The sequence below is a fragment of the Stegodyphus dumicola genome, chromosome 5 (assembly GCF_044657685.1).
Source record: "Stegodyphus dumicola isolate Sdum_Otavi_A_Nest chromosome 5, ASM4465768v1".
In the NCBI taxonomy this organism is placed as follows: domain Eukaryota; kingdom Metazoa; phylum Arthropoda; class Arachnida; order Araneae; family Eresidae; genus Stegodyphus; species Stegodyphus dumicola.
The window spans coordinates 177,207,445-177,220,567 of NC_140772.1; the positions used below are offsets into that span (position 1 = coordinate 177,207,445).

General features: G+C 34.5%; 1 protein-coding gene across 2 annotated transcripts in view; it reads left to right on the forward strand.

Annotated features, from left to right (window-relative positions):
- LOC118188083 (corticotropin-releasing hormone receptor 1-like) overlaps window positions 1-13,123 on the forward strand; it is a 568,128-nt gene that overhangs the window by 403,035 nt on the left and 151,970 nt on the right. For both annotated transcript variants that reach the window (XM_085817427.1, XM_085817428.1), the window contains one exon: window positions 3,220-3,360. In XM_085817427.1, coding sequence (XP_085673553.1) covers window positions 3,220-3,360 — 141 coding nt within the window. The remainder of the gene's footprint in view (window positions 1-3,219; window positions 3,361-13,123) is intronic.

Consider the following 13,123-nt stretch of genomic DNA (forward strand, 5'->3'; position numbering starts at 1 on the left):
AAAATCTAGAATCATGTTCTAGATTACATGGTTTGCACATTAAGATGAGATCTGAATTCGAAGACAAAGTCTCACTTTTATACACGAGTAAGGTCTAACAATTATTGCAGAGCTAGCAATGGTAAGAAGTTCTAATAAGTAATGTAATCATCCCACTTGATTTCAGTACAGATAGAAAAATGGTAAGGAAAGGAGTAGAATTAATACTTAGGAAAAAGGAGAAGGTATTTCAGATTTAATTTCCGTTAGACGACAGCTTCTGTCAGTTGATCTGGAAATATGATGTACAGCTGCAATCACGTTCTGTATGTAATATACAAACAACAAAACTGGCCAACAAAATAAGAAAAACAATTGATTAGTGAGTTGTTACTGTGTAGTAGTCTATTGACAAATAAATTAAGTAACAGATTTCGGACCATCTATTTTTGAACAAATAATAATAATAAACATCTAACGTTTTATAATGCCCAATATAGCAATTATCAACAGCAGTAAAACATGTATTACGATTTAATAAATCCAATACAGAATAGTTCTTATTTTTACCCGCAAAATTCACTATCATATTCGAGAACAAACTACCTGATTAAATTGCGATTCAATACTAAGCAATTTTGTTTTCATTTAAGTAGAAACTACATTAAATTAATAGTTACAAAATTAACAGTAATATTATGCAAATTAAATAAAAAACTAATCAATATATAATCAAATTTACATATTAACCACCCAAGCATTTGTAAACTTGGTAGATGTTTTAGAATATCATGGCAATCTGAGGGGATATGTATTGTATTGCCTTGTCAAATGGCATGGTTGCTGCCATCGAAATGAATCCTGCTTTTCTGATGACAAATTGCATAGGCTGTGACATAGAAATATTGCTTATAATCCGGAAACAAAACAGGAAAATGTAAAAGGAAATTGGGAGATTCTGTGAAAGCAAAAAAGGCTCAGCGCATTAATCAGATTCATGACAATGCTCATTGCTTTCTACGAATCCAAAGGACTGGTGCAGAAGGAATTCGACCCAAACAGGAAACGTTTATCCCTAAACGTATTTGAAAAATGTCTCTAAACATCTCTGACACAGAGCTTCAGTCAAAATCACGAATTATAACTGATTTCTTCTTCCACTACTATACTTCCTAGCATAGAATATGCAACACCATGAAAGGAAGAATATGATGTGAATTGATACACAGAACATGCATATGTAAATAAATATTGTTATTTACAGAAAGATAAATTTATACAGTGCTGAAATATACAGGAAATAAGTAAGATTTACGATCACCTTTCATGGCGATACAAGTTGCAACCCTACGAGATAAAGATTCAATAAGTGTGCGGACAGTGTTCTGAGGAAAGGAAGTCTATATGCTCTGAAACCTTCGCCAAAAGTTCGTCCTGTTATAACTGCAGGGGCAGAGCAAACAAACAACGATCAGTCACCTCCCAGATATGCTCAATCCATGAAAGATCAGTGGACGTCGGAAGCCAAAGAATTATGGGACATGCTTGTCGGCTAATAAATACCGTGCGCGGCGCCGCGTTGTCCTGCTGGAAAATACAGTGTAGCAACCGCTGAAAATAAATAGCACGACTGGCTACAGTATCTCATTTGTGTATCGTCGTACCATCAGTTTGCCTCTGATGCGTAATAAAAGTGACCTGTTATCAGGACTGATGGCACCCGGAACCATTATACCACGCTGACGAGCGGTGCAATGTGAAAAATAGAAGTCGGATTGGCTCTATCTCCCCAACGGCTCCAGACACGTACTCGATGACTATCATTAGACAAAAAAAAAAAAAAAAAAAAAAAAAAAAAACGGAGACTTGTCGCTAATATTTAGATGTCACGTGGCTTATTAACGGAACCATCGCAGTCTTTCGCTTCGATTGTTTGGCGTTGATGGTAGTCTTCGCAAAAGGCGCTTTGTGTTCAAGCCTCTTTCAGTCAAACGTCGAAAAGCTATTCCCACAGATATTCAACCATCCGCATCTCCTTACACCCATTCCGCGGAATGTCCATAGTAGTGGATTATGCTGCTATTACCGCTTCACTTCGTACGCTTCGAGGTTCGAATCCCGCGAACGTTTTCGTAGTTTTCTCCATGTGTAACGTGTATACGAGCCAGTTTCCCTTAGAAAGTCCTTCACAAAGGCATTTCTCCCTTTAGGCAGATAGTCCTAGTGTGCTTTGCCATAATTAAATAATACAATAATCCAATCGTACGCTTCGATCTGTGCGTTCTGTAGTACGTCTAGATGGACCTAGTATTTCGCGACTATTTGCATTTCCTTCATTGATCCATCTAGAGAATTCTATACACAGTGGATACATATACGTCCGTTTCAACAGCGATACGACGGTAAGACCGTACGTAGGCCTATAATTTCACCCTTCGTAAAATCGTCCGTTTGCTGGAACTGCTTATGGTGTCGTCCTCCAGGCATCTGTCTTGATTTACATATGTCTTCCGGAAAGTCGAACTTCTCGGAATTCTGGATTCCCTAAGCAACAGAGAGCACGGAATATTGTCGCTATTTCCTTCTCTTTTAACTTACGCTATAATCACGTGACCTATTTGAATCTTACATTGTCTGCATGACTTGTTCCACTACGTATTCCCTAAAATTTGCATATTTATACGGCTGAATCTTCTTGGTGTTGCATTTTCTATGTCGAGGAGAGTATTTACCATTACCAGGTTACGATCAGCGTACGTTTAGAGACACATTTGAAATTTAGCTACCGCTGCTTATTTATCGAATTCAGATCTTTGTAACGCTTCCTTATTTTCTCAAAACAAAGCATTCCTTAATTTAAAAATCCGCTATTTTTAAGATGTGCCCATCACCCGAAATTTGCGACCAAGATTTTAAGTACGTAATATAACTATTTAGAAAGAAATGTTCTATTCACTTTCTGATTGTGTTAATACGAATAATTCGAATAAATCAAGACAGGTATTTTAATGCAATGCTTATTTATTTCATACTACTCTCAGTCTTATTTGTAGATCCAAAGTCTGTATTAGTATTCACAACTACATCTGATATTTATTCGTGGTAAAGATTTAAACGCATTTCAAACTAATCTATTATTTCCAACTTCTTTAAGTTTATTCCTATTCAAGTATATATAAGTTTATTTTGAATCATTTAAATATTGTGCATCCCTAAAGAACATTTATTTTACTGTCGCAGAAGGAGTGCACTGCAAGCCTGTTTGGGATTCCATGCTATGCTGGCCACCCATTCCAGCAGGACAAGCAGCTTCCGTGTCCTGCCGTCAAGTCCTGAAACATATTGGATCCCCGGAAACAAGCAGAGTTGTTATTCCTCCAGGTAAGTAATACTGGGAATTTTCATTTATGAATTTTTAAAATTTCTAATATCATAAATATGCAACTGATGACATAAAGATAACTTTACAAACAAATGCAAGCTGCATATTAGGTTTAAAAATTCCAGTGGTATTTTAATACATTTTTCTTAGAATTTTATAATTAATAATTAAATTGTGTTTATTTGCCAGTAATGCATATAATAACAAAATAACTATTTAAAACTCAAACAATTCTTTAAAACTGTTTGACAGTTTTACATTTTTAATAGTTACAAACTTACTCGGCTTCTTAAAAAGTATAGTTTGCAAGCTATTTCCCCCAGGCTGAATTCGTCGCTGTTTCCCCATTCGTCGCTGAATATGTAGAGTCCTTATTTTCATTCACATACTTTGAGAATTTATGAACCTTTGGGGCTGTGTTTTGCATGCATGAACCACACATGAGTTTCTAAAAATTTCGCATTCATTAATGCAACATTTTTAGAATCTTTAAATGGATTTTTTATTAGAAAAGGAACAAAAACTAATTTGCTGTATTTATCAATTATTAGTCTTTTAACCATCTTTAGTTCAACTAAAATTATCTAAAAGGTTTTCTTTAGTTGTTGAATCAGGTTTCTTGACATCCATGTTAACTGAAATAATGAACTTCATTTTAGGACTTTAATTCCAGTTCACCGGTCTCTCGTATATAAAAGGCATAGCTCATTTTAGAAAATGCTTGCTTTTGCTCTTTTCATCTCTATTTTATTTGAGGGCACTAGAATCGTTGATTTTTCATTATTATTTACTTATTTATTTTTCCTATTTGTATAACTATATCTTTCTGAAAAAGAAGGACCCATTTCGATTTCACTTTTTTCGAACATGTCCTTCAGCAGGAATTAAAATTTTCTAACACGTTGTAGGACAGTTGTTTTGTTGGAATTTATAAGTTTCTTTTGTGAGTCAACATAATCTTTCACTTATATTTAAATGTTCAACAGTAAATAATTCTGAGATTACTTATCTTCCTTTCACGACAGCCTTTCTGAAAAATTTTAGATATTTATTTTTATGGAATGTAATTGCTTGCAACGTAAAATTCCTTTAATCACATTTATGCGTATTCGCCAAGTATCTGAAAACAAAAAGTGAGCGTTTAACTATAGAAAGTAGTAGGTTATTAACAAAACACTTTCAGTAGAATTTTAAGTTTTAAGTATTTTTCAAAACAGAATAAAAAATGCTATTATACTGACATTTAGTAATCCATCTTAATTAAAATTAATATTGTCCTAGACAAGAACGATAGGATTCAGATAGCATCAAAAAAAGATAAAAATATAACTCGAATTTTTAAATATAAAGGATTGTATTCAATATAAAATCAAATAAAGGGATTGAATAGAGATGTAAAACATATTTGCTACGAAAGAAAAAAGCGTGAGGGAACTTTTCTTTTAAATACAGCAGATTTTTTTCCGATATAGATAGTACGATTTACTTCTGAACTTTTCTCCAGGTAAAATTTTTCCAGTTTTCATTTTATCTATAAAGAAAGTTTATTCTTTTTCTGAGTAATTTGCGTACAAACATTTTGACTTCAGGGTCAAAAGAAAAATATTGTTACGACTAAATAGTCAGTTGGTACCAAAATGGGACTAAAGTAAATAATAATGAAAAATCATCGATTCTAGTGCCCTCAAATAAAATAGAGATGAAAAGAGCAAAGTTTTTTAAAATGAGCTATGTCTTTTATGTGAAGCCTTTTATATGAAGGGGTATGTATTTTATATGAAGGGTGCCTAATTTTAATTTTCATTCATGTGTCATTGAAATGAGCCGTCCGGACGTTTTTCCGTTAAACACAATAAGCACATCTGTACTGCAAGCCCTCCGGTGACTGAGTTGTTAAGGCCCCTGAACACTGGCAGTTCGATAAACTGCGAGAACGTGCTGCGTTCTTAGGTGCTTTTGTAAATTATCCGCTGTGTAACTTAAAAAATGAAATCGTACAGATAAGGCCCTCTTTGAAATCCAAATTTGTATTACTAAAAAGGCCTCTAATATTCTATTATATTCATGTGCCAATGAAGAATCGCCAGCTCTTTCTTATCAAACATACTTAACTCATCTTTACTATATGTCCTTGGGTGACCGAAATTTTAAGGCTGCTGGACACTGCTGACTGGACCTTAATTCAGCATCATGTTGTATGAGTCTCCTCATTCATACTCCAAACTCAGTTAAAAAAATTTCGTTCCTACTGCTGTTAACCATGTTATATCTTATGCTTTTCTTCAGAGTTCGCAAAAGGGGAATTCCTTTTCATCTTCTAGTTTATAACTTAGAAACAGCATCATACACTTTAACTAAGTATTTAGTTTCTAGATTTTCCGATTTACTTTGAACAACATTCAGGCTGCAAAATTTTCTTTGAAATCATCGATTAAAGTTCAAGTGAAGGGAAACGAGTAAAATGTTTTGACACCAGATTTCAAGTATTCCGTTTTACGCATACTGAAATTGAGGAAAGTTTTTTTTACTGAAGTTTCTTTGAGTCTAACTCACTTTGATTCCTAAAATATTCATTATCGCCAAATTGATTAATCCCCTCAGTCCAGTACTTACTGACATTTACATGCACTATTATTTACATGCACTAGTCAAATTATTTGGAAAACTATCATTTCGGCTCCAGTTTCGCACGGAACTGACACATTCGCGATTTTTGATAGAAATAAAGCCTAAATTCCATCGTTTATGAATTCGACTGATCGGGCTATCCAGTTAACTTGTAGAGTTTTTAGGTTATTCTGAAGCAAGAGACGTGAAAAATCTGCAATGACCTCGACTGGACTCGAACCCTGGAAACTCTTAAATACATATCGAGTATGCTTCCAATTACACCACGAAGGCATGCAGAAAGAAGGAGATAATATCTTATGAACTTTTGAAATTTAATCTAACAATCTTTGATATTCTAATAGCGCCGCTGAATTTTATTTCACCACTACTGTTCACTGTAAACTTATTTCTGTTTGCTTATTTCCCCTGTTAAATAGTGCATTCAATTAAGCGAAAAATGGCTAAATCTTATATATATATTGCATTCTCAAAATTTGTTCTCCAGAAACTTTGCTTTCTAACTAACTCAATTATTTGAAATTATTTGGCACTGAGAAAGGATTTTCTTCCATTGGTCATTAATAAAGTTTTAAAACAATATTTATCTTGCTATCAAATAAGACATTCCGCAATTAAAAATAACGTTAATTATCTTGTGATCATCATATTTAATCCTTCTATCACTTACAATATTGTACGAATTCTCCAGAAGTTCACACACATCGTGTCATACTTTGCACAATATTGTCGAGCAGCTATTAAGGTTAAGTCATCCCATTCCTCCATCAGTGCGCAAATAAGGGTGTTCTTGTGCGTTGGGGAATATTTTCGGCTAGTAAGGAATTTCCCCATAGCAACCAAACATTTTTCAATAGGGTTAGATATAGAGAACGTGCTGGCCATATGAGGCATTGAATATTTTCGCTGTGTAGACAATCCTGAATAGCAGATGATCAACGGCATGGTGCGGTGTCGCCTATGAAAAGAAATTTGTCACCTAAATCACTTTTTTTTATTTGAAAACATACAGACTCCCCTTGCACCACATATGTACAACCCGAGCTTACAGAGGTAAGTTAAATAAAAGATTAAAAGTTACATGCATAAATAAAACAAATAAAAGCAGAGAACAGCAGTCTGGACTTCACGAAAATCAAGTCATTCCGAACATTTTCAAATCGTTCTGCAAACATAATCTAGGGCCATCAAATGTAGGGCATCAAAAAATCAAATGTTCCACATCCTGATGTACTCTCTTTGAAATTCACTTTAACTAAGTATTAGTTAAAGTGAATTTAGTGTTAATTAATTAGTTAAAGTGTTTGATCTTAGATTAAAACGAAACAGGTAACTTGCAAATTTACCGTGACCAGATAAAAACTGACAATCTTTAAAATTTATAGAGAGGAAATACTCGGAATGCAATCTATGGTGAATAGAAGAAGAGAATTTTTTGGTGACCTCAGCATTACAAGATAAAATATTTCCACTTAGATACTTAGATATTCCACTTAGATCCTCATTCCACTTAGATAAAAGCTTCTTATAATAAAAGGACTTCCAATAGTTCTTTGGAATGCTAATTTTAATATCAATGGGTAAATTTAAGGTATCTTTAGCTAAGAAATAACCTCTTTCATTTCCATAGGAACCGTGATGATCACGCGCATAAGCAAAGCGGATATCAATTCATCTATTTCTAAGCGAACTGACAGTTAATAGGGTTTCGGATAACTAATTTGTTACAGCTAGTAATGTTATGAGCTTAAACTTCACGCCGGGAATTAATGTTATGAAGCTTACTTCACGGCACCATTGTTAAATAAGAACTTACTTGCGTGAGAGGTTTCTACTTCCTCTTAGGGAGGAAACTAAACTCTTAAGAATTTGCTAATTACCAAACGTTTTAGTGATCGTATAGTTAAAACGGTTAAGCATTTGCGTTGTGAAAAATGCATCCCGGGACCGCGCCGTGAGAGGATCGTAACATAAGAAAACATATACAAGATATATAGGAAAAACATATTAAATATATAAAGAAAACATACTGTAATAGGTTTCCAGATTAAATATCAGTTTATTCAATTTCATCACAAAAATAGAATCTTATCCTCATCAGAGAGTCTAAGGAGAATTCTTCAATTTGTCATTTACTTTTTTTTTCCATTTAAATTCACATAAAAACTTTAAGGTTTGTCTTGGTAATTTAAAAGGGGAAAGGGAAACAATTGAAGGCCTGAGAATTAATTTAAGATTCGACGTTGTTTTTTAACTTACTTAAAGTTCAAACACACACAAAAAAAAAAAATAAAATAAAATAAATAAAACTTATCTTGGTTGGACATCTTGAAGTGGAGGACTCGTATCCTAATAAGCGTGGACGTCTGCGGGGCTCATCTTTACGGTCACAAAATGGAAGTTTCAGAAGACATCGTCCTGTCCAGGCACTATTTGCGAAAACACACACGCAGGTAACCGGTTTTCATAATGACGATGCTATTTTTAAGTCTGCAAAACAGAAAACAGGAGCACTGCTGCCCAGCACAGCTATCCGCTTGGTCTTGAAAGTCTTAAGTCAACACGCAGGTAACTGGTTTTCATAATGACGACGTTATTTTACCTCTGTAAAACAGAAACAGGAGCACTGCTGCCCAGCTCGGCTATCCGCTTGGTCTTGAAAGTCTTAAGTCAACACGCAGGTAACTGGTTCAAATTTCGCCTTTTTACCAGAACGCGGCAAGGGAGCATGTTTGCAGCTCCCGGCCAGAAACGTTTTTCTAGGCAATTACGGCTCGCCTGTTCTTGCTCATCCCAAGAGCAAGCTTCACGAGTAACGTCCAAAGTCAGTCTAGCCAGCCAGAGAGTGAGTAAGTCATTCCAACTCGAATTTCCTTCGTCTCCTTCACAAAACGCGGGCTCCCACTAAGGCTTCAATTATCGCCCCCTTAATTATGGCAAAATTTGCGTTTTCAACCCCTGAATGCGGAAATAAGGGTGATCGCGCATGCGCGCCCTTCTTCACTTAGCCAACATCCGGACCCTCAATCGCCAAAAACCTGAATGACTTACATTGAAAGACAAGTAGCAACCTTTGACCTTTTTGTCACGTACTTCCTCTCTTAAGGTCAACTACACAATGAAAATCCTTCTAGAGCATTCTAAAGGACAAAGCGCGCGAAATCATGACTTGGCAAAAATTGCTTCCCTTTCCCTGCTTCTTTCACAATGAATCAAAGCTTGTACAAAATTTGCAAATAAAAGAAAATAAATAATATTCTTTTAAACTAAATAATATTCCAAGAAGCATCTGTTTTTCCCCAAAATTAAAGCCTTAAAATAAATAATTCGGAATCAAATAGAATTAAAATTTCCATAAATCAGAAAATCATTCACCTAGTTTTTATACCGCTATCAGACAAATTCTCTACACAACAGTAATACTGTTCAAAAGATGAAGAGAAGAAAGAGAATCAGAACAAATAAGGTACCTTGAGGATGTTGTTCCATTATCCTTGATCCATTTGACGGCAAGATAAATACATAGAAGTTCTGCTTGAAAACCGGTGCATTCATTCCCTATATGGTGTCTAAAATAACAAACCTCAGAAAGGCCTTGCAACAGAACAAATGCAAGGCCAACCTTGTTGCTCACATTGCTGCCATTTATAAAGAAAACCATATGAAAACTCATTTCAGTAGTCTCTTTATAATCGCAAAAATTTATGGGCTCTAAAATAGCGGGATGGGGAAGATGAGTGTGAAAGGGACAATTCCTTTATGCAGCCTACAGTTGCCAATGACTCGAAAATATTATTCTTATAAGCAATTTCAAAATCAATAGGCGGAACTCCTGCAAGAGCAAAAGTAACCTCATAGCTTAAAGTTCTATAACCAGTAATAATACCAAGAACAATTCTCCGTTGAATCTTTCTCAAATTTCTTTTGTTAACCTTATTTGCAAGAACATGTCAACAAGCACGACAGTCGTACGAAATGAAAGCTACAATACACTGCTTATACATCAGTTTCTTAACATCGTAGCTTACTTCCAAAGTGTTTTTGGTGATTTGGTGAAAGCCATTAATATCTTTTTCACATTTAGCAGAAAGGAATTCAATGAGCGTTTTCCATGTTAATTTTCTTCAAGAATGACACCAAGATACTTAATGCAGTATCGCTGTTACGCCAAGGCTTCTACAATTCAATGTCGCACTAAATCTACTCCTATGTGAGATATGTACCCATGCCAGTCCTGTTCAACTCAGTTTTGATGATCGCGACACCATTGCAAATGGATGATATGGTATTGTGTAGACAATGGGACACACAAAGCAGATCTGGAGGCGTATAATCCTCTGTCAGCCAAACGTCTGGCTAGAGTTTATCCAGAGATCTGATATCTTGCGACAACAAGAAAAACTCATCTGCCGCCTGCTGAGCTGTGGTTCGCCGGGTTCTTTTTGCCGAAAGGGCAATCTGTCTGGCTGTTGCAGGAGTTGTACATCGAACACACCTTTCTCTGTGACACTGACTGCATGTTCCAGTTGTTTTAAATGCTTTTCACTGATATGAAACAACGCATTGCGGGGCGTTAAACTCCCTGGAAATCGTCTAAGTGACGTCGGGAAGAGATAATGAAAGTTTCAGGATCGTCAATTGAAACTTTTCCATGAAGATTTCATTTGCTACAAGAACTTCCTGGTTGCACCAAATCCTGTAAAACTTTTATTCGCGCTATCACTTGAAAAACAGGTAAGGAAAAGAAAATTGACATACATACATCTACCTATTCTTATTATACCTCGCACTTATTCTAATTGTCTAGATTTTATTTAATTCGGTGGTTGCTATGGGTGGTACTGTTCTCCGTCCTCAACAATAATCTAGCTGTTACTCTAAACTATAGTTTAATTTAAGAGAAAGTACAAAACAAAACCTGAAGATTTACCTAGACATTCTGCCATCAATAATTCAAAACTCTGGCTGAGATAAACTGGTTACTTTGATGTTTATTAACTCTCAGAGTTAAATTTTCGTTTATCCTCATGAAGACTATTTTATTCATAATCTACTAACACCACAGTAGCATATTTTTAAGTTATTCCTATATATATTCCGATCAGAAACTTTGTTCCTATGGAAATGTTTCAAAATACTTTGAAGTTGTACACTATTTTCAAATCTTTCGTTTTGTTGCAGTGATATCTAATATTCTATTATATTTTGAAGGAAGGTCAACTTAAGAAGCTACGGCACATTGTGAAGTTTCTAACACACACACAAATGAATAAATAAAGAATTCGTTAACAGCAAAATTTGTATGTTCAGCGGGGAAGAATGTACATAATATGCGATTTCTTTTTTATAACCATATAATCATAGTATTGTTCATCCAACAGCTATTTCTTTGTTTCCTCTATTATAACACAGTTCCTTTTATCTTGATATACTATAATACTCATTAGACTTCTCTTCAGCTCTTACCTCCCTAACGACTGCTTCCTTCTAAGCTCCTTTATAACACCGTAAATAGCTGAACAGACTACATGAAACCGAATGTTGTAATAGCATCACGCGCTCGGTTTTGTAAGAGGATTTCAAATATATAAGAGCCTAATGGCTGATGTCATGCACGTAACTTTAAGAAAGGGTCTTCAAAAGTATTAAGAAATTAATTATGACCAAAGCAGTATCTATTAATACCGAAATATAATAAACCTGGTTAACACATTTAGGTTTAATATAATAATGTAGTTAAGCATGTACGAGAAAATTATAAAGATCTTTGTTCTTTGATTTATATCTGTATCTCTACAACACACTTAAAAAAAGTCTTATCAAATATTTCTTAAATGACTTATTGTAGACCTATGGTTCAATTTTAAGAAACGCATCAAATAGGTTACGCTTTCAGACTAGTACAATTTACGTTGTTTCAGACTACTTTAATTAGGTATACGTTATTAAAAATACTCAAATTTGAAATTTTTCGCGTCCCTTACGAACAGAAAACAATCCAGAAGAACTCAAAACAAAGAAAAATCATTAACAGTGTTCCGTAGGAACAAGACAATTACTGAAAAAACTGTTTTACATTTTAAGGTCCCCCCCCCTCTTTCCAGCATGATATCGTGGTGTGACGGTAGCGCACTTGACGCATATTCGAGAGGTCCAGGTTGGATTCCCGGCAAGGGCATTGCGCATTTTTCACGTGTTGTGCTTCAAAATAATTTAATGGCTCTACAGCATAGGGGAGTTAATCAGATGAGTGTTGCATGGTGTGCTAGAGGATTTTATTAAATTTATTTAAAAAAGTTAAGAATTTATTTATAAAAGAAATTCGTAGGGTTAAAATTTCTATTTGCTAGATTTTTCTCTTCAGATATGTAGCAGCACACCGTACAAGCTATAAGCGAAAATTTTACAAGGATACTACTAATCAAAATTTCCCGTAAGGAATTAGAGATGTTATAAAACTTGTGAATCCACAAATTTAAATTTTGTGATAAACATTTTTAAGGAAGTTTGGAGGTATAAACAAAAGTTGAAAACTTCCATGAGCAGAAGTTCTTAATTTCAAGATTTTATGTCTAGAAATTTAAATTTTATAAGTATGAATTCCACTTTTTTGTCACCTGCTTTTGTTGAGAAAAGTTGTTTTAATCATAAAAATTTGCCCCCATTTCTTATGGAAAATTTTGCATATTAGAGAACAAAATACATTTGAAATGTGCCAAGAGTTTACTGATGACAATTAGAAATGCAAGCCCATCAAAAATTTTAATTTATTTAAAAAAGAGTAGATTAAGCAAATTGAACACCGTAATCTGAAAACCAATTTTTTCTGACTCAGCTCCTAAAAAGGGATTATGGATCTTGAAACTATGTTTATTTACTGTACAATCCGAGATCATTTGGCCGTCACACATTTTATGAGTAAATAATTGACTCATTTGGAAGTGAAATTTTATTTACTAGAGTTACATAATATTAAAAAATCTGATGTGTACACCACACGACTTCCTTGTACGGAATATTAAATTATACGCATTTTTTTCTTGATTTTCATTTAAATTGATTGGATTGAATTAAATCTACTTCGTCGACAGCGCATAAACCACAATAGAATAAATGCACTCTTTAAAATTCATT